The sequence below is a fragment of the Equus asinus genome, chromosome 27 (assembly GCF_041296235.1).
Source record: "Equus asinus isolate D_3611 breed Donkey chromosome 27, EquAss-T2T_v2, whole genome shotgun sequence".
Classification (NCBI taxonomy): Eukaryota; Metazoa; Chordata; class Mammalia; order Perissodactyla; family Equidae; genus Equus; species Equus asinus.
This window is the reverse complement of record NC_091816.1, coordinates 5,503,796-5,531,397: the sequence shown is the minus strand read 5'-3', so window position 1 is coordinate 5,531,397 and position 27,602 is coordinate 5,503,796. Positions and strand designations below refer to the sequence as shown.

Here is a 27,602-nt window from a genome sequence, read left to right as displayed (position 1 = left end):
GCATTGAATTTATTGGTTTTCATGGCCAGCCCTGCCCTAGTAAAATGACAGCCCCAGCTGACCTGGGAGAGGGCAAGGGAACAGACTCAGGCAAAAAGACTACAGCCTCTCACTATTCTTATTTGATTTTATAGCATCTGTTCATAAATGCTTTTCAATTTATTGTTTACTTTTGATCCGTTTTCCTAGCGCTGGAATGGTTGTTTTGACAAATTTGCTCAGTTTTATACTTGTTTTGGGGGAAGATGATTTAATTGTATCTTCTCTCTCTCATAGCCTCCTCATTCAGATTTATCTATGCCATTTTATTTATTTTGTGTCTGATTTATCACAAAATCTAGCAGTGACCCAAGATAAACACTCTCATCTAACTAGGAATACAAACAACTTCTTCAATCTGATAGCTATATGTATTTTGTACTTCTACAAGTTTACATCTAAGATAAATTCCTTTCAATGGGAAGAACTCAGTTTACATTTTCTTTAGTCCAGGACTGCTGGTGACAAGTTTTCCTAATTATTGTCTGAAAACACCATAGTTCATTTCAAAAGACATTTTCTCTGCAGAGAGAATGGAAAGGCAGTAGTTAGTTTGATTTACCTTTGAATCTGTCATTCAGTAATCTTTTGGTTTCCATTGTTTCTGTTGGAAAGTGAATCTTAGGTTGTATTATTGATCTTTGCTGTTAATCCTTTTTCATTTTCTGGTTAATTTCATGATTTTTTTTCTGTGGTTTACAGCAGTATCATTATGATGTATCTTAGTGATTTTATTTTAATATTTGTTGCATATAATGCTTGAGTATGGGTCTCATTGTCCTGTCAGTTTGGGACCCATAATGATGAAAGTAGGCATTATGTTTGAAAAACTGAAAAGGAAATCCAATAAGACTGGTAATTAGATACACTTTATTAAATTTTTAGGATAGAATAAGCTTGAAATTGATTATGTTTAAGAATCAGGGGCCAGCCCGATGGCGTAGCAGTTGGGTGCATGCCTTCTGCTTCTGAGGCCTGGGATCTGCTGGTTCGGATCCAGGTGCTGACGTGGCATCCCTTGTCAAGCCATGCTGTGGTAGGCATCCCAGATATAAAGTAGAGGAAGATGGGCACAGATGTTAGATCAGGACAAGTCTTCCTCAGCAAAGGGAGGAGAATTGGCAGCAGATGTTGGCTCAGGGCTGATCTTCCTCAAAAAACAAAACAAAGAATCAAGAAAAGAATGAAGAAATATTTACAAAAAAGTGATCAGGCTAGCTAGCAAGTAGTTCATAATTATTAAAATGTTCAGTTATTATTAACATTGCAGGCAAGGCCCTTTTTTTTGGTGTTTCACAATTAATTACATAAATCTTTTTGCAAACTTTCAATGCTTTAAATATTTTTGCTTTAGAAATGATATTCTCTGTATTGAAAACTAATGATTTTCATTTATTGGTAAATTATAGGGATCTTCAATGTGGAAAATTAATATGTAAGTATCACAAAGAATTTCTAGTTAGTGTTCCAAATGCCAGTACTATTTACACCAATGTACAGGGAGACATCTGCATCGCATTGGAGTTTCCACACGATTATAAAGAGAGCCCAAAGATGTGGGTAAAAGATGGAACTACTTGTGGCAAAAATAAGGTATGTAGTCTTTTATTCCCAAATAACTTCCTAACATTTTATATTCTATTTTTAAAACGCTTATTTGGTTTTTCCTTATAATTTAAGTGCACATTTGATTTCAAAAGTAGAACATTTTGAAAATAAGAAAAAGTTTAAGGAGAAAAAAATGTAATCTACGTTCATGCATAGATGATATCACTAGAATATTTCATTGGCTATTTAGGACATTTTTGTGGAAATTATGTATATTCACTGAATTGAGAATCATACTGTTAATTCACTGTATTTTACTAAATTATCTTGTATTACACAGATAGTACTTTTAATGTCATGAATTATCTTTCAATATAATTACTTTAGAATAGCTGTTAAAATAATATATGCCCATTTTAGCAATCAAAATAATAAAGAACGCACAGTGTAAAGCAAAAATCAATCAAGGACACATATCTGAGATGTAACTACTTTTTCCATTTTCATGAGCCTTACAAGAACTCTTTATTTATATACATATATACACAAATATTGAATACTTATCTAGCCATATTAACTGTAAATTTTTCCAAAAATAATCCATCCTCTTATCTGATATTACTCTTTTATCATTCCATGTAGTACATATGAATATGTATCAACATTTTCTGTCTTAGATTTTTTCCTCTGTGAAATATATACTACTTATGTATACATACATAAATTCACAACAAAGCTCAAGCTCAAATTATTCTCATGTCCAAATTTTAAATTATAAAACATCTTTGGTCTAATAAGAAATAAATCATTTATTTAAATCACTTATTGAAGAACTGAGGGAAAGGTAAACTATAACTGACTTGAAAGCAGAAGATGTCATTTTGTGAAAGAGGAGTAAAAATTCCATGTTTTGGTTGTAACCAGGTATAAATGAAATCTCACAATTTTTTACATCTTAATTGTATATCATTATAAATGTATACATATTTAAAATATATTATTTTTATCTAATAATTATGGAGACATTTGCCTTACATATTGAAGTCCTAATTCAGCCTAATTTTACTAACATTCAGTTAGAAAATTGAGAAGTAAAAAGGGATACAAAAGAAAAATTGTCAGCATTCTCAAATAAAAATTCAGTCATTTTAAAACTTTTATAATTTTGCTTTCCTGAAATTTACTTTGCAAAATATTTCCCAAATTATTGCCTAAACTCTTTAATTTTTAGCTCTCTGTTATTTCTAAACAATCTAACATCTAGTCTGTATGAGTTAGGAATTGCACAAGAAACAAGAACCACCAAGTATGGCCTAAACAGTTTATGGTTTATTTTTCCTCACCATGTGAAAAAATTGAGGAGATTGCCCATCCAGAGAAATGTGGGCTTCTACCAAGGCATCAACGATCACGACTCAGTCTAGTTTTCAGCAATAGGTCCTCTACAGTGATACTCTTTCTTATGCTTTCGAGATGGTTTATGGAACTCCAACTATCCCACAGTTCAAGGATTATTGGAAAGAGCTAAGGGAAAAAAAGGGTGCATGCCATATTTATTCACCGCCGTTAGTGAACAGGGATATTTGGCAGTCACCACTGTGCTAAAGTATTCATAACCAAGGTGATGCTTCATCAAATAGTCATCTACTTCAGCAGCTTTAAAACATGCTACTGTTCAACATTAAAAAAGCAATTCAGAGGACCAGCCCCATGGCCTAATGGTTAAGTTTGGCATGCTTCACTTCAGTGGCCCGGGTTTGTGAGTTCAGATCCTGGGCTCAGACCTATATCACTTATCAGCCATGCTGTGACAGCGACCCACATATGAAATAAAGGAATATTGGCACAGATGTTAGCTCAGGGAGAATCTTCCTCAGCAAAAGAAAAAAAAGCAATACATAATGATGTTGGAGATGTTGCTCTTCCAAGGTAGGGAGGTAGAGGGGCTGGGTAGAGATTTTGAGAAGTGGTCACAAAACTTTGGCTTCATATAAATCATATATTTCTATTAGAAAAAGATGATCAAGCTACACGTGTATTAGTGCTCTAAGAATTTTTATGTATTCTGCAAATTAGACTGCCAATGTTTTTTAAATACTTTATATATAAATATTCATTTGGATTAGGATAAACACATTATCACAAGGCATTTCAAAATTCCTTTTGTCGACATAGAAATAGCAAGAGTTATTGGATCCTATACATAATTGTTTCAATTCTCAGAGATTAGTGACTAAGTATAAACAAATAATTGTACAAATTACCAACTACTTGTACATAGTTAATCCTAAAAGGAATCTAACAAGAATTTTCTAAGATCTGTATTTAAAAATCTTGATGTTGAAATTCAAGTGGAAATTATAAGCATAAAACCTGATTTAAAAATGTTTTGTCAAAATAAATAAGCACAGATCCTCATTAAAATATTTCAGGGGGCTGGCCCAGTGGCTTAGTGGTTAAGTTTGCGCACTCAACTTTGACAGCCCAGGGTTTGCTGGTTCGGACCCCGGGTACAGACTTATGCACCGCTCATCAAGCCAAGCTGTGGCAGGTGTCCCACATATAAAATAGAGGAAGATGGGCACAGATGTTAGCTCAGGGCCAATCTTCCTTAGCAAAAAGAAGGAGGATGGGGGGCAGATGTTGGCTCAGGGCTAATCTTCCTCAAAAAAAGAATATTTCAGGAAGATGAGAGTAGGAAATATCAATGCGTGATTCTGAGGGAGCAACTGAAGGAGTCATAAAGGGATATGATGGAAACAAGAAATCCCAGACAGCTGCCATAATTCTCAATGTCTAGCATCTTCACTATGGCTAACCACAAGGGAACATGTGAGGAATGTGACATCACCACTGAAAACAGAAATGATGATAATTATGAACACTCCAACTCTTTGGTTTTATACTTTTTTCCTTGAGTAAAAAATGTAGAAGATTACGATATGAAAAGATGTCTCAATGTGCGTAGGGTAGTATTTATTTGCTTCATCTTCCAGAATGGAAAAGAGAAACTGGTTTCAAGTTGCTAAAACATGAACAATTTGTGTGGTTATATAAAAGAATAAAACCCTGAAGATATACATAAATCTACTGATGGAATCACACTATTGATGGAAATGAAGTAGAGGCTTGGGAGTGACTTTGCTAAATAGAAACTCAGTCATAATCAATTTTAATTTTCAAATGTGTACAACATTTAAAACTGTGTTCCTTAAGGTTGCCCCTTTATTTCTTATTTAAAAATTTTTATTATTAATTAATGTATTTCAAATTGTTTCAAAAAATTTCTGTCTAGATTGATTTGACTTAACTTGTGTTTTATTCACATTTAATCTCTTTATTGTATTAAATAAATTTTCTGCTTCCCTTTATGCTGTCAACCAAAGAAAATAATTCAGTTTGCTCAGACAGTATATTCCTCATTTACTAAAGAATTGAATATACTATTTTTTAGGGTGCCCTTGGCTCATATGGATAACAGTATATACCATAGTCATAACATGAGTTTAGTGATTTTACCTCTTTTCCAAGTGTCTAAAGCACTGAATATGAAATACATACTATTTTTTGTGGTAAAATATGCATAACATAAAATTTACCACTTTAACTGTTGTTAAGTGTACAGTTCAGGGAGATGAGTACATTCACATTATTGTGCAACCATCATCACTATCCATTTCTAGAAAATTTTCATCATCCCAAAGTGAGACTCTGTAAACTATAAACTATAACTCCCCAAGGACACCTCTTCACAGTCCCTGGTAATCACTATTCTACTGTCTGTCTTTATGAATTTAAATATTCTAGATACCTCATACAGGTAGAATCATACAATATTTGTCCCTTTGAGTCTGGCTTATTTCACCTGGCATAATGTTTTCACATTCATCCATGTTGTTGCCTGTATCAAAGTTTCATTCTTTTTTAAGGCTGAATAATATTCCATTGCATGTTTATACTATATGTTGTTTATCCATGCATCCATCAATGGAAATTTGATTTGTTTCAACATTTGGCTATTGTAAATAATGCTGCTATCATCATTGGTGTACAAATGTCTGTTAAAATCCCTGCTTTCAGTTGTCTTGCTTATATACCTAGAGGTAGAATTACTGGATCGTATGGTAATTCGGTTTAATTTTTTGAGGAACTTTCGTACTGTTTACCACTACTTACATTCTTTTTTTTCCACTCTACAGAGTTTATTAAAGAGACAAGCATTAACAACAGGCACTCCTATAGCCTATTCTGTTAGCTTTCTAAAGCCCCAGTGCTCAAGCAGATGCTCCATCTTCTAGACTAAGAGGCAGGAACTGGTACCTGTAGGGTCTGCATTAGGGTCCTGATCCAGGATCAGTGTACATAGCATTGCCCAGGAATTAAACCTTGGGCGCCTTTCCCAGGCATAGAGGCTATAGACCTAGGGAGATTTTTTTTTAAATTATTATTTTTTTTTATTGAGTTACTGATAGGTTACGATCTTGTGAAATTTCAATTGTACATTAATGTTTGTCAGTCATGTTGTAGGTGCACCACTTCACCCTTTGTGCCCACCCCCCACCCCACCTTTCCCCTGGTATCCACTAAACTGTTCTTGGTCCATAGTTTTAAATTCCTCATATGAGTGGAGTCATACACAGATTATATTTCTCTTGCTGGCTTATTTCACTTAACATAATTCTCTCAAGGTCCATCCATGTTATTGCAAATGGAATGATTTTGTTCTGTTTTGCAGCTGAGTAGTATTCCATTGTATATATGTACCACATCTTCTTTATCCATTCGTCTGTTGATGGGCACTTAGGTTGCTTCCACATTTTGGCTATTGTAAACAGTGCTGCAATGAACATTGGGGTGCACAGGACTTTTGGGATTGCTGACTTCAGGCTCTTTGGATAAATACCCAGTAGTGGGATGGCTGGATCGTATGGTAGTTCTATTTTTAGTTTTTTGAGGAATCTCCATACTGTTTTCCATAGTGGCTGCACCAGTTTGCATTCCCACCAGCAGTGTATGAGGGTTCCTTTTTCTCCGCAACCTCTCCAACATTTGTTGCTATTAGTTTTAGATATTTTTGTCATTCTAATGGGTGTAAGGTGATATCTTAGTGTAGTTTTGATTTGCATTTCCCTGATGATCAGCGATGATGAGCATCTTTTCATGTGCCTATTGGCCATCAGTATATCTTCTTTGGAGAAATGTCTGTTCATGTCTCCAGCCCATTTTTTGATTGGGTTGTTTGATGTTTTGTGGTTGAGTTGCGAGAGTTCTTTATATATTATGGATATTAAGCCTTTGTCAGATATATGACTTGCAAATATTTTTTCCCAGATAGTGGGTTGTTTTTGTTTCAATCCTGTTTTCATTTGCCTTGAAGAAGCTCTTTAATCTGATGAAGTCCCATTTGTTTATTCTTTCTATTGATTCCCTTCTCTGAGAAGGCATGGTGTCCGAAAAGATCCTTTTAATACTGATGCCAAAGAGTGTACTGCCTACGTTTTCTTCCAGAAGCCTTATGGTTTCAGGTCTCACCTTTAGGTCTTTGATCATTTAGAGTTTATTTTTGTGAATGGTGAAAAAGAATGGTCAATTTTCATTCTTTTACATGTGGCTTTCCAGTTTTCCCAGCACCATTTGTTGAAAAGACTTTCTTATCTCCATTGTAGGCCCTGAGCTCCTTTGTCGAAGATAAGCTGTCCATAGATGTGTGGTTTTATTTCTGGGCTTTCAATTCTGTTCCATTGATCTGTGCACTTGTTTTTGTACCAGTACCATGCTGTTTTGATTACTGTAGCTTTGTAGTATGTTTTGAAGTCAGGGATTGTGATGCCTTCCGTTTTGTTCTTTTTTCTCAGGATTGCTTTAGAAATTCGGGGTCTTTTGTTGCCCCATATGAATTTTAGGATTCTTTGTTCTAATTCTGTAAAGAATGTCATTGGGATTCTGATTGGGATGGCGTGGAATCTGTAGATTGCTTTAGGTAGAATGGACATTTTAACTATGTTTATTCTTCCAATCCATGTACATGGAATGTCTTTCCATCTCCTTATGTCGTCATCCAATTCTCTCAGAAAGGCCTTGTAATTTTCATTATATAGGTCCTTCACTTCCTTAGTTAAATTTACCCCAAGGTATTTTATTCTTTTTGTTGCGATTGTGAATGGTATTGTATTCTTGAGTTCTTTTTCTGTTGGTTCATTACTGGAGTATAGAAATGCTACTGATTTATGCAAATTGATTTTATACCCTGCAACTTTGCTGTAGTTGTTGATTACTTCTAACAGTTTTCCAATGGATTCTTTGGGGTTTTCTATATATAAGATCATGTCGTCTGCAAACAGCGAGAGTTTCACTTCTTCCCTCCCTATTTGGATTCCTTTTATTCCTTTTCCTTGCCTGATTGCTCTGGCCAGGACCTCCAGTACTATGTTAAATAAGAGTGGTGATAGAGGGCATCCTTGTCTCGTTCCTGTTTTCAGGGGGATGGGGTTCAGTTTTTGCCCATTGAGTATGATGTTGGCTATGGGTTTGTCGTATATGGCCTTTATTATGTTGAGGTAGTTTCCTTCTATGCCCATTTTATTCAGAGTTTTTATCATAAATGGCTGTTGGATCTTGTCAAATGCCTTCTCTGCATCTATTGAGATGATCATGTGGGTTTTATTCCTCAGTTTGTTGATGTGGTGTATCACGTTGATTGATTTGCGCATGTTGAACCATCCCTGTGTCCCTGGTATGAATCCCACCTGATCCTGATGTATGATTCTTTTGATGAATTGCTGAATTCTGGTTGCCAAAATTTTGTTTAGAATTTTTGCATCTATGTTCATCAGTGATATTGGCCTGTAGTTCTCTTTTTTTGTGGTGTCCTTGTCAGGTTTTGGTATCAGCATGATGTTGGCCTCATAGAATGTGTTAGGAAGTGTTCCATCTTCCCTAATTTTTTGGAATAGCCTGAAAAGGATAGGTATTAAATCCTCTCTGAAAGTTTGGTAGAATTCCCCAGGAAAGCCATCTGGTCCTGGGATTTTATTCTTTGGGCTGTTTTTGATTGCTGTTTCAATCTCTTTCCTTGTGATTGGTCTGTTCAAATTGTCTGCCTCTTCTTGAGTGAGCTTTGGGAGATTGTAGGAGTCCAAGAATTTATCCATTTCCTCTAGGTTGTCCATTCTGTTGGCATATAGTTTTTTGTAGTATTCTCTTATAATCTGTTGTATTTCTGCAGAGTCTGTTGTTATTTCTCCTCGCTCATTTCTGATTTTGTTTATTTGAGCTTTCTCCCTTTTTTTCTTTGTAAGTCTGGCTAGTGGTTTGTCAATTTTATTTATCTTCTCAAAAAACCAGCTCTTTGTCTCATTGACCCTTTCTACTGCCTTTTTCGTTTCAATAGTACTTATTTCTGCTGTGATTTTTATTATTTCTCTCCTTCTGCTGACTTTGGGCTTCATTTGTTCTTTTTTCTCTAGTTCAGTTAGGTGTGCTTTAAGGTTGCTTATTTGGGATTTTTCTTGTTTGTTAAGATGTGCCTGTATTGCGATGAATTTTCCTCTTAATACAGCTTTTTCTGTATCCCATATGAGTTGGTATGGCATGCTATCATTTTCATTTGTTTCCAGGTATTTTTTTATTTCTTCTTTAATTTCTTCAATGATCCATTGCTTGTTCAGTAGTGTGTTGTTTAGTCTCCACATCTTTGTGCCTTTCTCAGCTTTTTTCTTTAATTAATTTCTAGCCTTATAGCACTATGATCTGAGAAGATGCTTGTTATTATTTCACTTTTTTTAAATTTGTAGATGCTTGCCTTGTTTCCTAACATATGGTCTATCCTAGAGAATGTTCCATGTGCACTTGAGAAGAATGTGTATTCAGCTCCTTCAGGGTGGAGTGATCTATATATGTCTATTAAGTCCAATTGTTTTAGTTTTTCATTCAGCTCCACTATTTCCTTGTTGATTTTCTGTCTGGATGATCTGTCCATTGATGTGAGTGGGGTGTTGAGGTCCCCTACTATTATTGTGTTGTTTTTACCATCTTCCTTTAGGTCTGTTAATAGTTGCTTTATGAATCTTGGTGCTCCTGTGTTGGGTGCATAGATACTTATAAGCGTTATTTCTTCTTGATGAAGTGTCCCTTTGATCATTATATATTGTCCCTCTGTGTCTCTCTTTACCTGTCTTATTTTGAAATCCACTTGGTCTGATATGAGAATTGCAACACCTGCCTTTTTTTCCTTGCTATTTGCTTGAAGTATTGTCCTCCACCCCTTCACCCTGAGTCTGTGTTTGTCCTTGGGGCTGAGGTGTGTTTCCTGGAGGCAACAAATTGTTGGATCTTGTTCTTTAATCCATTTTGCCACTCTGTGTCCTTTTATTGGAGAGTTCAATCCGTTCACATTGAGAGTGATTATTGATGCATGTGGACTTAATGCTGTCAATCTGTCGCTCATTATCTTGTTTTTCTGTGTTTCTTTTCCTGTGTGCTTTAGACTACCCATTTAATACTGCAATTTCTTATGCTGGGTTTCTTAGATTTTTCGCTATCTATGATTTGTGACTCTGTTCTGTACTTTATTTTAGTGTCTACCTTGAAGTTTGTATTTAGAATCTCGTGTATAATATAGTCTATTCTCTAGTGGTCTCTTACTTACCAGACCAATACTGATTTAGACCCTTTGCTCTTCCCCTCCTAAATAATTATTTTCATTTTTTATTCCAACTCGTCTTATTAATTTGTAGTTAGAGTGCTAAGATCGTCCTTGTTTTGGTAGTTTCCTTATTTTTACCCTAATGCTATAGTTGAATATTTGCTATCCTGTTCTGGTTCTATCCATCGGTCTCCCTAGTCTGTGGATTGTGTCCCCTTTCTCCCTTTTTTCTTTTTTCAAGTATGAGAGCCTTCTTGAGGATTTCTTGTAATGGAGGGCTTTTAGTTACAAATTCCCTTAACTTTTGTTTGTCTGGAAAAGATTTAATTTCTCCCTCATATCTGAAGGAAATTCTTGCTGGATAGAGTATTCTTGGCTGAAGGTTTTTATCCTTTAAAGCTTTGAATATATCACTCCATTCTCTCCTAGCTTGTAGGGTTTCTGTAGAGAAATCCGCTGACAGTCTGATAGGGGCTCCTTTATAGGTTATTCTCTTTTTTTTCCTTACTTCCCTGAGTATTCTTTCCTTATCATTCCTATTTGCCAACTTTACTATTATGTGCCTTGCGGTGGGTCTTTTTACATTGACAAATCTAGGAGATCTAAAACCCTCCTCTACACACATTTCTCCGCTGAACCCTAGATTTGGGAAGTTCTCTTCAATAATTTCGTTAAGCACACTTTCTGCTCCATTTTCCTTTTCCATATTCTTGGGAATTCCTATGATCCTTATGTTCTTACTCCTCATTGAATCCATTATCTCTCGGAGATTTTCCTCATTTTTTAAAATTCTTAGTTCTCTTTCTTCCTCTGTCTGGCGCCATTCAGCCTGTCTGTCCTCGATTATGCTGATTTTCTCCTCTATGTTGTCTATACAGGCATTCAGGGAATCCATATTCTGTTTTATCTGGTCCATTGTGTTTTTCATCTCAAGTAATTCTGTTTGATTCTTCTTTATGATTTCAATCTCTTTTGTGAAGTAACTCCAGAACTCGGCTTGTTTCTCTATCTTTCTCTCTACCTCATTGAGTTTTTTGATTATAGCTGCTCTGAATTCATTATCACTTAGTTTACCTACTTCCAAGTCCTCAGGACTTAATTCTGTGTTTTTATTGTTTTCCTTCTGGTCTGGGGCTTTTATAAATTGCTGGATGGTAGAGGAGCGGTTTTTTCTCATGGTGGTAGAATTCAGTTGCAGTTACAGCCTGTCGCCACTAGGTGGGGGTTGAGAGCGGCGTGTTAGCTCTCCGCCTTGGGGCAAGATGGCTGCGCCCACTGGCTTTGCTGGCGGGGAGGGGCTGTTACTCACACGCGCCGGTCTGGGTTCACATCAGTTCTGTTCTCTGGTCTCCCAAGGCCCTTGATTTATAGGGTCCCCATGGACGGAAGCTTCCCCCCCCCCCCGTCAGCGGGTCTCCACTGAACCAGCGGCAGGAGTCCTGGATGATCCCCCGGTCGCGCGGGCCTTCCCCCGCTCCTTCCCGACCCGCGCCACAGCTAACGCAGACTCTAGGGGAGGGAGCGATGTTCTCTCCTACCGTTCCAGCGCCTCCGAAGGGGTAAAGCTAGGTTTATGATCTCCGCCTTCTTGGTATTGTAGGTCTCTAATGAGCTGGCATTATGTTTATTCTCTGAAATTCAGTTCTTCCAATCTTTTGTTGTATTTTGGAGGGGAGAGAATCCCGGGTCAGCTCACCCTGCCATTTTGCTCTGCCTGCACTCTACATTCTTATCATCAATGCATAAATGTTACAGTTTCTCCACATCCTCACCAAAATTTGTTCTTTTCCATTCTTTCATAATAGCCATTCTAATGGCTGTGAAGTGGTTCCTCATTATCATTTTGAATTTTACTTCTCTGATGATTAGTGATATTGAACACATCTCCATATGCTTACTAGAAATTTGCATATCTTCTTTGGAGAAACGTCTATTCACATCCTTTGCCCAATTAAAAAAATTTTTTTTCTGTAAACTAGTTATTTTTTAAAAATTTTTATTGAGTTAATGATAGGTTACAATCTTGTGAAATTTTAGTTGTACATTATTGTTTGTCAGTCATGTTATAGATGCACCCCTTCACCCTTTGTGTCCACCCCCCACCCCACCATTCCCCTGGTTGTCACTAATCTGTTCTCTTTGTCTACATTTTTAAATTCCTAATATGAGTGAAGTCATACAGAGATTGTCCTTCTCTATCTGGCTTATTTCACTTAAGATAATTCCCTCAAGGTCCATCCATGTTGTTTCGAATGGGACGATTTTGTTGTTTTTTACAGCTGAGTAGTATTCCATTGTATATATATACCATATCTTCTTTATCCAGTCATTTGTTGATAGGCATTTAGGTTGCTTCCACATTTTGGCTATTGTAAATAATGTTTCAATGAACATTGGGGTTCATGGGGCTTTTGGAATTGCTGACTTCAAGCTCTTTGGATAGATACCCAGTAGTGGGATAGCTGGGTCGTATGGTAGTTCTATTTTTAATTTTTTGAGGAATCTCCATACTGTTTTCCATAGTGGCTGCACCAGTTTGCACTCCCAGCAGCAGTGTATGAGGGCTCCTTTTTCTCCACAACATCTTGAACATTTGTTACTATTAGTTTTAGTTATTTTTGTCATTCTAATGGGTGTAAGGTGATATCTTAGTGTAGTTTTGATTTGCATTTCCCTGATGATCAGCGATGATGAGCATCTTTTCATGTGCCTATTGGCCATCAGTATATCTTCTTTGGAGAAATGTCTCTTCATGTCTCCTGCCCGTTTTTTGATTGGGTTGTTTGATTTTTTGTTGCTGAGTTGTGTGAGTTCTTTATATATTATGGATATTAAGCCTTTGCCAGATGTATGACGTGCAAATATTTTTTCCCAGTTTGTGGGTTGTTTTTTTGTTTCAATCCTGTTTTCATTTGCCTTGAAGAAGCTCTTTAGTCTGATGAAGTCCCATTTGTTTATTCTTTCTATTGTTTCCCTTGTCTGAGAAGACATGGTGTCCGAAAAGATCCTTTTAATACTGATGTCAAAGAATGTGCTGCCTACATTTTCTTCTAGAAGCCTTATGGTTTCAGGTCTCACCTTTAGGTCTTTGATCCATTTTGAGTTTATTTTGGTAAATGGTGAGAAAGAATGATCAATTTTCATTCTTTTACATGTGGCTTTCCAGTTTTCCCAGCACCATTTGTTGAAAAGACTTTCTTTTCTCCATTGTATGCCCTCAGCTCCTTTGTTGAAGATTGGCTGTCCATAGATGTGTGGTTTTATTTCTGGGCTTTCAATTCTGTTCCACTGATCTGTGCACCTGTTTGTGTACCAGTACCATGCTATTTTGATTACTATAGCTTTGTAGTATGTTTTGAAGTCAGGGATTGTGATGCCTTCCGTTTTGTTGTTTTTTTCTCAGGATTGCTTTAGCAGTTTGGGGTCTTTTGTTGCCCCATATAAATTTTAGGATTCTTTGTTCTAATTCTGTAAAGAATGTCATTGGGATTCTGATTGGGATGGCATTGAATCTGTAGATTGCTTTAGGTAGAATGGACATTTTAACTATGTTTATTCTTCCAATCCATGTACATGGAATGTCTTCCCATCTCTTTATGTCGTCATCCATTTCTTTCAGAAAAGCCTTGTAATTTTCGTTGTATAGTTCTTTCACTTCCTTAGTTAAATTCACCCTGAGGTATTTTATTCTTTTTGTTGCAATTGTGAATGGTATTGTGTTCTTGAGTTTTTTTCTGTTAGTTCGTTATTACAGTATAGAAATGCTAATGATTTGTGTAAATTGATTTTATACCCTGCAACTTTGCTGTAGTTGTTGATTATTTCTAAAAGTTTTTCAATGGATTCTTTGGGGTTTTCTATATATAAGATCATGTCATCTGCAAACAGCGAGAGTTTCCCTTCTTCCCTCCCTATTTGGATTCCTTTTATTCCTTTTTCTTGCCTGACTTCTCTGGCCAAATCCTCCAGTACTATGTTAAATAAGAGTGGTGATAGAGGGCATCCTTGTCTCATTCGTATTTTCAAGGGGATCACGCTCAGTTTTTGCCCATTGAGTATGATGTTGGCTGTGGGTTTGTTGTATATGGCCTTTATTATGTTGAGGTAGTTCCCTTCTATCCCCATTTTGTTCAGAGTTTTTATCATAAATGGCTGTCGGATCGTGTCAAATGCTTTCTCTGCATCTCCAATTTTTAAATTTAATTGAGTTTGGTTTTTGTTGTTGGTTTTTAGGAAATTTTATGTATTCCAGATATTAATCCTTAATCAGATATATGATTCAAAAATATTTTCCCTTATTTCATGAGATGCTTTTAACTCTATTGATAGCATCCTTTGAGTTACAAAAGTTCTTAATTTAGATGAAGTCTCATTTATTTATGTTTTTTTCTTTTTTGCTTGTGCTTTTTGTGTCATATCCAAGAAATAATTACGAAATTCAATGTCATGAGGCTTTTCCCCTATATTTCCTTTTAGGAGTTTTACAGTTTTAGCCCTTATGTTTAGGTCTAGGATCCATTTTGAGTTAATATTTGGATATGGTGTAAGGTAAAGTTCCAAATTCATTCTTTTCAATAGATGCTCAATTTTCCAAGCACTATTTCTTGAAAAGATTGTGCTTTCCACATTGAATTTATGTAGCAACCTTATTGAAAATCACTTGCCCATATATTAGAGACACTATTTTGGGGCTCTTTATTCTTTTCCACTGGTCTCTATGTCTGTCTTTATATCAATACCACACTTTTTATTACTGTAGCTTTGTAGTAAGTTTGAAATTAGTAAGTGGGAGTCCAAATTTTACCTTCTTGTCTAAGATCATTTTAGCTACCTATGGTCTCATGAGATTCTATATTTTCTAGGATGAACTTTTTTCTATTTCTTCAGAAAACATTGGGATTTTACAAGGATTGTGTTGAATCTGCAGGTTGTTTTGGGTAGTATTGACATCTTAACAATGTTTGTCCTCCAATCCATGAACATGGGTTATCTTTCCATTTGTTTGTGTCATTTTTAATATCTTTCAGCAATGTTTTGTAGTTTTCAGTGTAGAAGTCTTTCACTTGAGTTTATTCCTAAATATTTTTTGATGCTATTGTAAATGGAATTATTTAACTAATTCCCTTTTCAGAATGTTCACCCTTAGTGTAGAGAAATGTAACTGATTTTTCTGTGTTGATTTTGTATTCTGGAACTTTGCTGAATTTCTTTATTAGTTCTAATATTGTGTGTGTGTCTGTAATATTTATAGTTTTCTACATATAAGATCATGTCATCTGTGAACAGAGATAATTTTATTTCTTCATTTCCAATTTGGATAATTTTTATTTCTTTGTCTTGCTCTGGATAGCATTTCTAATACTATGTTGAATAGAAGTCATGAAAACAGTCATCCTTTTCTTGGTCCTGATCTTAGAGGAAAAGCTTTAAGTTTTCATCATTATATATGATTTTAGCTGTCTCTTTTTTATAGATGGCCTTTATTACATTGAGGTTGTTTTCTTCTACTACAACTTTGTTGGATGTTCTTATCATTAAATGGTGTCAAACTTTGTAAAATGATTTTTTCTGCATCAATTGAGAGGGCTGTATGTTTTTTCCCCTTCATTCTTTTCATGCGGCATATTATATTCATAGATTTTTGTATGTTGAACCATCCTTGCATCCCAGGAGTAAATTCTACTTGGTCATGCTGTATGAACTTTTTAAACTTCTGCTTAATTTGGTTTACTAGTGTTTTGTTGAGGATATATATGGTTATGTGCCACATAATGACATTTTGGTCAATGATGGACCACATATATGATAGTGGTCCCATAAGATTCGTACTACATAGCCTAGGTATGTAGTAGACTATACCATCTAGTTTTATATAAGCACACACTATCCTTTTTGCACAATAACTGAATTGCCTAATGATGTGTTTCTCAGAATGTATCTGTGTGGTTAAGTGACATATGAATGTGTTTGCATTAATATCCATTAACAATATTAATTTGTAGATTTCCTTTGTTGTAATGTCTTTGTCGGGCTCTTTTATTAGAGTAACACTGGTCTCATGGACATCTGGAAGTGTTTGCTCTTGTTCGATTTTTTAGAAGAATTTGAGAATTCTGTCTGCTTCATATGTTTTGGAGCTCTGATGTTTGGTACATATGGGCTTATAAGTGGCATGTTTTCTTCCTGAATTGATCCATTATCAATATAAAATGTCCTCTTTTGTCTCTTGTAATAGTAGTTGATGTAAGAATTATTTTGTCCAATATTATTATAGCCATTTCTGTTCACTTTTGTTACTATTTGCATGGAATATCTTTTTCAACTCTCTTACTTTCAACCTATTTGTGTCATTAGATATCAAGTAAAACTTCCTTGATATCTTGCAGAGAGTGTCTTTCAGCATATAGTTGAGCACCATTATCCATTCTGCCAATCCATGCCATTTGACTGGGAAATTTACTCCATTAACATTAATGTAATTACTGATAGAGAAGGACTTGCTTTTATCATTTTATTATTTGTATTTTGTATTTTGAATAGCTTTTTTTGTTCCTCAGTACCTCCATTACAAACTTCCTCTAAGTTATTTGATGTTTTAAGTTTAGTTGATGCCTTCTCTCTCCTTGCAGGTTGACCTCCAACACATTTTGATTTCCTTCTCATTTCCTTTTGTGTTTATTCTATAGATATTTTCTTTGTGGTTACCAGGGGTTTACATGTACATCTTTAAACAATCTATTTTGGAATTGATAACAAATAAACTTGAAGCACATACAAAACCTCCATTTCTTTACAGTTTTGCCCTTCACACTTGTTTTTGATGTCAAAAATTGCATCTTTATACATTATGTATTCATTAATGTAGATTTACAATTGTTTTTTTATGCACTTGCCTTTTAAACCACATAGAAATTTTAAAAATGAAGTTATAAATCAAAATTAAAATAATACTCATTTTGATATTCCTCCACTTAACTTTATCAGAGATCTTCATTTCTGCATATGACTTCTAGTTACAGACTAGGAAACTTTTACTCAAACTGACAAATTCCTTTTAGTATTTTTTGTAGGCCAGGCCTCATGGTAATAAGCCCCTGCAGCATTTTTGTTTGTTTTTTAACCTGGGAATATCTTAATTTCTTTATCAATTTTAAAAGACAGTTTTGCTGGATATAGAATTCTCAGTTGGTAAATTTTATTTTTTTTCAGCACTTCAAATATATATCAGCTCACTGCCTTCTGGCCTCAAAGGCTTCTGTTGAATAATCTGCTATAATCTTATTGAGGATCCCTTGTGCATGATGATTCACTTTTCACTTGCTGCTTTCAAGATTCTGTCTTTTTCTTTGACATTTGACTGTTCGATTATAATGTGTCTCGGTATGAGTCTCTTTGTGTTTATCCTACTTGGCAATTGTTGATCTAGGATTTGCAGATCCATGTCTTTCTTTAAATATGGGGCATTTCCAGCCATCATTTTTCATATAATCTCCCTCCTCCAGACAAAGACCCTGCCATGTAAGGGAAGGAGTGGGGCAAGAGTGAGCAAAAATGCCACAAACTTTTCTACCATTTTGAATACAGCTTTTTCTTGATTGGGCATTTGCTTGGTTGCTGTAGACCTTTGGCTTCCAGAGCCCCTGTAGGTTATTTTAGCCAGATCTTCTTCTTATTTTTAAAAACATCTCCAAGGAAGAACAGGACATGGTGCTTCCTGGTGCACCATTTTGCTGATGTCACTGTCTAGTATTTTTTTCAGGATTTGGTAAAACCAAATCTGTCACTGGCGTAGGGTGCACATGATCATTTAAATCCTACATGCTTGGCCACAGACAGCCACTAAAGGAATGCTGGCTCCAGTTTTTTATTACTTTTGTGGAATCACATTGTCTCACATTTTCTGAACCTAAAAATAATTTTTTGCTTTTTCTCCAGTACAACCATGTGTTTTTTTCAAAATATAGATGCACACATTTTTTATTCACCATTTTAGGTTCTGCATCTAAGAAACTTTCTACAGAAACTTATTCCACCCTAGTGACAGGAATAGGAACCTGCATTATCTTTCTTATCTCAAAATAAATTAAAAAAATCTATTTCAGACAGTTTGGTGAAGAACCATTATTTTCATTATATTATATTATATTATATTATATTATATTATATTATATTATATTATTCCTGTGTGGTGTTAAGTTCTGTGGTTTTGTAGCTAGAGTCCTGTTAAAGAAGTACACCTGTTAAAGAAGAAAAAATTCCATTGCACAAAAAGAATACCAATAATACCAACAATCCCTTCTTAACTTCTTTTTCTCTGACTCAAAGAATTTATTTAATGGTTATGAGAATCAGGTTTATCTCCTTCTGGATAAGAGCTCTGAAAATTATACATGTAACTTCTCTGCCCTAGTTCTAGTTAGGTGTTAAGGCATCATTCTAACAGAACAGACATGTTTCTGACTATAGCAGCACTAGTCTTTATCCAGAGCTAGAACTTTTATACTATTACCACAACACTCAAAATAACCTGACCATGTTTTTATCATCATTATATTTCCTCCTAAGTCTTAAACAGAGGTGTGCATTTCCATAATTATCAGACACCATTAATAATGTATTTTTCCATATTCAGTAATGTTTAGCAAAACCTATGTGAGCAGATTCACTCTCTGATTTTAAAAATTAGTATATTATGATCATATATTTTCAAGAGGGAAGGATTCCAAAGAAATATTGACAATATTATTTAGAAATATTTTTGATGAAAATGATATTTCCAATTACATGTTTTTTGGTTTATCATCAGTCACTCTGAGTCTATGAGTGTAGTAAACGTTTTTGAAAATTTGAAGCATAGTATTATTTGATATTACAAACTGAAAGAAGTCTCAAAAAATAATATTTATAAATGTTTAAGCTTTATGCTTAGCTTTCCCTTTCTCAGTTAATTGTGCCACCACCAGAGAGTTAGACAAGCCAGAAACCTTGATATCATTGACCCATCTCTCTTTTCATCCTCCATATATAGTCCATCCCTAAACTTAGGTGGATTAAACCTTTTAACTGTATCTCAAATACAACCACTTATTTCCATCTACACCACTACTATGCAGTTTCACTCTATGGTTACCATTTTCCTGGACTATTGTAATGACATTCTAATTTGTCTCTTTACATTTTCCCTTGCCCTTTCCATCCTCTTTTCCAAAACTACTTTTATCAGCTTTCCATCTTCCAATTAAATCTCTAAATACAACCAATTGCTTGTAGGTTATAGGCTCACATTCTGATTAAGATTGTAAGACCTTACACAATACCGCCCTAACAACTCCTATCACATCTCATTTAGCTTTCTTGTTTGTGTGTTTCTATATATTTTACTACAATATGAAATTTTTGTTTTTAACTGCTGTGTTCTCAGGGCCAGGAATATTGTAGGACTCAAATATTTAGTAATTAATAATTGAATAACTGTTTTTTGTGTAACAACTACACTCAATATTTTTTAAAAATTTCATAACATATTTCATTGTAGGGTCATTTTAAATATTATTTCTTTTCCTATAAGTATTTCTTTTTTCATTTCTATGCTTCATTAAGTCCTGCTCCACATCAGGGCTCAATAAGAAAGTTCTACTGTTCTCATATTAAGTAAATTCCCTGTATTTCATTCTTTTCTTTCATAAAACTATGCTTTTCTGTAGCATTTATCACAGCTTTATCTTTCCTTTTATTTATTTCATGTGTGTACCTCCTATCCCAGTATTAAAAAGGAAGATGCTTTATTGTTTTGTTTACTCTCAGATAATCAGTTTCTCATCTAGTACTGGAAATACAATAGCAGTGTAAATTAATCACTTATTGTTAGAATATTAATATTTATTGTTAAATGAATACCTCTTATGTCAATATAATATGAAATATTTTAAGTTAAATGCCAAATACAGATGGCATTTCAGTTAACTTACTTCAGCCTATTTCCTTTTTAGGTTTGCAGGAATAAGGAATGTATAGATGCTGCATACTTGAATTATGACTGCACTGATGAAAAATGCAACAATAAGGGTGTAAGTACTCAGTACTCTGAGGCAAGAATAGAAGTAATTGACAGTGATTCAAGGAGAGCAAACACACAGCTAAATACGTCCACACACACACTCATATACTCATAAACCATATAAGAAAACCATTCTTATCTGACCTAAGTATTATTTTAAAATTCAACTTGAACACAAATATTTCTAGCTACTTATAAAATGATATTTCTCCTGGTTTCAGACATGCAATAATAAAAGAAACTGTCACTGTAACCCTACATTTTTACCACCAAATTGCACATCTGTAGATGGTTCATGGCCTGGTGGAAGTGTTGACAGTGGCAATTTTCCACCTGCACAAAAACCTTCCAGAAGCGTTTATGGTAAGTATTAATATCAAGTTCAAAACATAATTAAAACAACATTTTAATTGATTAAATTTAATCAAATAAATAACACTTTACCAATTTATATCTAGATTATGTTTGGATACCAAATAATAAACATATGTGGCTATTTAATTTATGTTTTACTTCCAGAGAATAATATATTATAACATAGGTAACATAAATATGTCAGTATGAGCCAAGGTAGAAAAATAGAAATCAACTTAGTCCTTCATACAGAAAGAATTCAATATAAGGCATCTGGTAACACATAATGGCAGAGATAAAAGCCAATCAGAGAATGGTGAAGCAACCCAGAGATTAGCAACAACAGGAATCTACGACCACTTCTTAGGGCTGGAAGGACAATAAAAGGAGATGGTATTACTAGGACGAGAATCTGAGCCATCTAACATGATATACAACTATGGTCAGGGCTACATACTAGGATATAGACCACTAGGAGAGGTACTGTCTTGCATGAGGTAAAGGTATAGAATATACAGAGCCACTTATTGGAGATGCTGGAGAGGAAGGAGGGTAAATACCCTAGATCTTTCACTCTTCTGACCCTCCAAATTTTATCCGGTGATTTCCATTGGCCAGATCTAACTAAAAGAGAGAAGATCAAGGAGCTTGGGTAATATAGTTTCCCATAATTTTTTGTGCAAAGCAGGGATAGATTTTAGAACAAGCCAGCATATCCAGTGATGCTTAGGGCCAGACTGTCTTTATATAAAAACCTAAATTTACAGATAAAACAGGTTTTTTCTCAGATGTTGAGCCAGAGGTCGTTCTTAACATTTCCACATTCATTCTAGCGCTTGAAATGTTATATTTAAGGCCATATGGTAATAGATTATTGTTAAAAATATTATAACGTATGTAATGCTATTTCCATTTTAGTAGTAACAGTTGTCTTGTAATAGCTTATCTTCAAATCGACTGCAATTTGTTGCTTCTGTCTATACTCACACATGGCATTTCCTCAGTGAGCAGAGGAGACTACTCTTTTCCTAGAACCCAGGTTGGCCTTAGTGATGTGATTGATCAATAACATGTATGGAAGTAAGTTTCTGGGACTTCTGTGGTCCTCCTGCAGATTCTCACTGGGTCTTTTAGAATACTAATTCTTGGAACTCCCATTATTATAATACTCATTCTATTGAAAATCATTTGCTCTCTATAAAATTTGGCTACAATGAGACACAGAAAAAAACAACCATGCAACTAAGCCTTCCACCAAATGCATGACCTACAAAATTAAATAATTTTATTGTTACTAAATTTGGGGATAGTTTCTCGCACCTTTCTCTCTCTTTCTCTCTCTCTCTCCCTATATAATAGAAAACAAAACAATTTGGTATCAAGATGGTGTATTTATATAACACGAATCTAAAACATGTGGCATTAGCTTTGGAATTGGATGGTGTGTGGAAGGTTGAAAGACCTCTAGGAAACTGTTGAAGCCTCTTAGGATACATTGAATTTGTCTTGAGAAAACTATTGGTGAGCACTTCAAAGACACCTTAAAACATGTTATTAGAAGTTGGAGAAATGAGGACATTTAGTGTGAACTGGTGAATTGTTTGGCATCACTGCTGCCTGTGGTAATGTGGAAAATAGAATTCGTGCTTCTGGTCGGCAAGATTTCCAGGTAGATTGTAATGATTTCCTGGTAGGTGACTTAAGCTACTTATGATAAAATACAAGAAGACAATAATAATTAAATGAAATAAAACAATCTATTAAAAAATTAATGAAATTAAAGGAGAAGTTCAATTTTTAAGTAAAATGTAGAGCAAATATAAAAGAGCTAGGATTTTTGTTTGTTTATTTGAAAATAAAACTAATTATCATCCTTGGACTCTTCCAGGAAAATGTTCTCAAAGCAGGAAATGACCAATAGCTTAATTTGAGATATTGAGCAATAAAATTTGATCTCAGATAAAAGTTTGCAAGCATGTGACTGAAAACCTCTTTGTTAAAACCTCATAAAAAGTTAAATTGATGACTCTTAGACACCTTCATCTGTATGAAAGGGCTTCTAAGTATTGTATTGGAATGCCTCATAAAAACTCCCCAAAAATAATGCTACTAAGAATCTTAAATAGGGTAAATAGGCCTCACAGGATCCCATATAGAAAAAAACCTTTTTTCTGTATGTCAAAGCTATTCGTGTGTGTGGCCTTTGTTTAATGGAGTTTATTTTAATTTGATACATATGAAATCTTCATGTTTTTGAAAGAATTATATCAGCTCAGACTGAAAGACGTCAAGACAATATGTGTGCACTTTTAGTCCTAATCAATTACGGGCAAGAAGCAGGCTGATAAAGCTACTCATATGTAAAAAGAGCTACTCCTTATAGAAAAGGAATTACAAATCGAAGGGGATAGCTGAGAAACCAGAACTCAAAACTTCTTTGATCTGTGGGTTTATGATTTTTTAAAATCAACACCAAGAAAAATAAACAAAAAAAGTAAAGGTCTAGATGATTTCAGAGGTTAATTCCACCGGATTTTTGGAAGGAAGAAATACCACTTTAAAAAACAGTTCTGGGAGGGACTCCTATCACCTTATTGTATGAGGAAAACATAACCCTGAAGCCAAATCCAGACAAGGAAGTTAACAAAAGAACAATATCTTTAACAAACTTAGATATAAATATTCTCAACAAAGTATTAGCTCATTTTATATAGCTATATATATTACCAGGATAATAATCCATACTAATTGGGGTTTATCCTAGGAATGCAAGACTCTTATCACTTGAAAATCACTTGAAAGTCAATTAGTGCAATTCTCCAAATCAAAAATTTTTTTAAGGTATTAGTTTTTCATTTGATGCAGAAAAATCATTTGACAAAATTCAACATTAGGAAATTTTAATAAAGCAGCAAACGACTGACAGAAGTAGTAATCATCTGATAAAAAGCATCAACAAAAAACATAGCTAATATATCTTATGATGAAATACATTGTTTTTCACAAAAAAATTGGGAGCAAGGCAATAACCTCTGTTCTCATGATGTCTATTCAACATTTTACCATAAGTCCTAGCCAGTGCAGTAATGAAAGAAGAAGAGATCAGGAGCATACAGATTAGAAAGTGTGAAATAAGACTGTAGATGATATGATTAATTACATAGAAAATCCTACGGAATCTACAGAAATACTACTACAAATAATAAATATCTTTTGAGAGGTCAAAGGAAACAACATGCACAGGTCAGTAGTATTGTTATATAATAGCAGCAGTAAATGGAAATCTACTTAAAATCAGTACTATTTACGATACTATCAAAATATAAAATATTTCAATAAATTTAACAAAAAATATGCAAGACCTTTACACTGAAACTAAAACAAAAAATGCAGATAGATGTTAAACATACAAATAAATGGAGAAATATGCCATGTTCACCTATGGAAAAGTTTGTTATTGCTAAGATGTCAGTTCTCGCCAAATTAAATCTATAGATTAAAAAACTCAATTCTTAAAGCATGCAATTATTTATATAGTAACAATTTGATTCTAAAATACACACAAGAGTGCTTAGAATAGCCAAACAACCCTGAAAAAGCAGAACAAAGAAGGACAACTTAGTCTGTTTGCCTCATATGAAATTTAGTGTAGTATAGATTTAGTAATAGTTGCAGTAATCAAGACTGTGGCATTGGCAAAAGATATATGAATAGATCAATGAAAAGGATTAGAGTAGTTAGAAATGTATTGATTAATTCCTCGTTAGTCAGTTTTTCAAGAAAAATACAAAGCTCCATGGAGAAGGAAAGTCAGTTCAAAACATTGTACTGTAACAACTGGATATCCACAAAGACCAAATGAACCTCAAAGTCTCAACTTACTTAACAATTCATATGGAATAGATCATGAGTCTAAATGTAGAAGCTAAAACTACATATCTTCCTGAAAGAAACATAGGGAGATTACTACATGACCTTGGAATAAGCAATAATTTGTTAGATAAAACATGAAAATACATATGAATGCAATAAAAGAAAAGATAATTTGGACTACATTAAAATTTTATTATTTATACGGTATTTCTTACTAAAAGAGTATTGCGAAAAAATTCAGTTCTTACAGGGATCACAGTTTAATTCTTTTCATCTACATTATTAGATAGTTCTGGAAAGAAACTTATGGAATAGAAAGTTCTCAATAAAAAAGTAGGGGATAGGACTATTATGTTAAGAGAGGACTCTCTTCGGGCACTTATGCTGTCAACTTATCTACCTTATATAAAGATGTGAAAATGATAAAATTATTAAATTGTTTAAATTTTTATTCCAATAGTCATATTAAAATATAGAAATGTCTTAGCTATATTCCTGGTAATTGCTTTAAAATCACTCATGTTTTCTCTCCTAGAAAGGCGCTTTATTAAGAGTACTTACCATTCCAAACCTATGAGATGGCCATTTTTCTTACTCATTCCTTTTTTCATTGTTCTTTGTGTACTGATCGCTACACTGGTAAAAGTTTATTTCCAAAGAAAAAAATGGAGAACTGAGGAATATACAAGCGATGAGTATATTGATTTCATATTTGATTCTTTACTTTTATAATTTCTTGGCATACATATAACATTAATAAATAACATCATGATAATGTAACCAGTAATAATTTAGATCTAATTCTTACCTTTATATGGAAATTTAGTACTTAATATATTAATGATTAATATAATGAATAATAAACAGAATTTTTTAAAAGGTCAGCAATTTTAATTTTATAACAACTTGTACTCTGTTCAGGGTAAAATTAAGTGGAAATGATTTCTAGTTAATGTTTATCTACCTCCTTTTATTATTTGATCCTAATTATTAAATGCATATTAAATATTACTTTACTTTTTAATATTTTTATATTTCAAAAAATTTTGCATATGTTATTTTATTAAAAGGTAGCAGGAAAATCTGGGAGAGTAATTAGCATTGAGAGAGAGGCAGCCAGAGGTGGAAAAGTTTAAAAATTAATATATAATAGTTCAGATTATAGCCATAGCTAATCTACAGAAAAAATAATACAAATGATTTTCCATTAAAAAGACTTTAGAAATATCTGAAAATATGCATCAAGAATAAAAATATTAGGGGCTGGCCTGGTGGTGTAGTGGTTAAGTTCATGCACTCTGCTTGGGCAGCCCAGGGTTAGCAGTTCGGATCCTGGGCACAGACCTAGCACTGCTCATCAAGCCACACTGTGGTGGCATCCCATATAAAATAGAGGAATACTGGCACAGATGTTAGCTCAGGGCCAATCCTCCTCACAAACAAATGAAAAGAATGAAAATATTAAAATTGGTTTACTTCTCTTCAGAGAAACTGCTATAAAATAATTTCTGCCTTTACTTAAAATGAATTGAATTTTATCAAAATATTTTGTTGATAAAATAATGTAAATTAAAATGGAATACATTTTCTGGAAATATTTTGAAAAGTTTATGTAAAATTGCTGAAATAATATGCAGTGTATAAAATATTTAACACAATCCAGTTAATACTGAAACATATTAAAGGGATTTTCTTGTATTAGATGACTTTATTGTGGGAAAACTGCTGTCAAATATCTTTAGGAGAAAAAGTAGCTAGTAAAATTAGTAAAAAGCAGAAGATGAATGGCAAAAAAAAGTTTAAAGCTATCTGAGTACATTTTCAGGTAAATTTATATTACTGTGTTTTTTCTCATGTTAGTCTTGATTACCAGTTGAGATTTATATATACCAGTTATAAATGGTAAGATATTCTCAAGTAGTGGCTGCTCCCAGATCTCATGTAAGAATTCAAACTGTTTCAATACTAGTAGATAGTGCAGAGTTTTATAGACCAATCTTGAAGAAAATATAATTTTAAGTGATTATTTTTATTTTTAAACATGTAGGCAACTTGAAAGTGAGAGTGAACCCAAAGAATAGCCTGGAAAACAGAGAATCCATGATATCACAGTGAGTATCAAATATTTTAAGAACAAGCAGGAGAGACAGAGAAGCAAAATTTTTGCATTAGATAAATATAAATACATATTAAATGGTGATATATAACTGCATATAATAAAAATTAAATTGGAGAATATTTTTCAAAATTGTAAGCTATATATCATAGACACAGTAAACTAGAAATGACATTTCAATTTGTCATTTAAAAAATTTCTTGCAGTATCTTTTAAATTTTTTCTAATAATTTTTAATCCTTTAGCATTTGTGTATTCAAAATGTTGGTTAAAAATAAATTACATGATATAACTCTACTTTGTAATAAGACTACCCTCATACTGTTTGTTGAATTAGCCATAATTTTTAACTTGATTGGTCATCTAGGTGACTTTTTCTCCTTTATTTATTCCTCCAGAGTAATTCTCTTCGATGGACAGGAAAAATGGAAAATAAAAAATACATGCATTGCCTGATTGCCTGGGCTTCAAAACTTGCATATTATGGTTTTGAGCTGACCAGAAAAGATAGAAGTTTTCTAATATAATGTAATATAACATAACATATTTATATATACACATAAGTCCACAAAAACTATTTGTAAGAAATGCATGTTTATGAGTTTTTATATTACATATCTCTTATTTTTAAAGTTATCTCATACTAACTCTGTTAATCAGTAGGCATCAGATAAGGAAATGTTATAATAAATGCAATGTCATGATTAACGGTCACTGTCATATTTTAAATTGAGATGGTGCACAGTTGTGTTATAATCTGATGGTTCATAACCAATCAAAAGACAATGATCCTAAGATTTGGAAAGAATTCTCAAATATGTGCTGCTTACAAAAGACACAATTTCAGTTATATAAAAGTTCAAAGTAGAGGATGGAAAAATATATACGATGGAACTATACAAAAACTTTGTACAAAAGAAAGCTTGATAGACTAACATGGAAAGCATTAATAGAGGTAAAGAAGGATATGT

At 33.8% G+C, this 27,602-nt stretch overlaps 1 protein-coding gene across 1 annotated transcript in view; it reads left to right on the top strand.

Moving 5' to 3' along the window:
* The window catches only part of ADAM2 (ADAM metallopeptidase domain 2), a 151,009-nt gene extending 123,672 nt beyond the window's left edge, over window positions 1–27,337 (top strand). The window contains exons 16-21 of the mRNA XM_070499715.1: window positions 1,449–1,632; window positions 20,221–20,298; window positions 20,510–20,651; window positions 25,051–25,210; window positions 26,563–26,626; window positions 27,030–27,337. Coding sequence (XP_070355816.1) covers window positions 1,449–1,632; window positions 20,221–20,298; window positions 20,510–20,651; window positions 25,051–25,210; window positions 26,563–26,596 — 598 coding nt within the window. The 3' untranslated portion in view covers window positions 26,597–26,626; window positions 27,030–27,337. The remainder of the gene's footprint in view (window positions 1–1,448; window positions 1,633–20,220; window positions 20,299–20,509; window positions 20,652–25,050; window positions 25,211–26,562; window positions 26,627–27,029) is intronic.
* The last annotated feature ends 265 nt before the right edge of the window (window positions 27,338–27,602 follow it).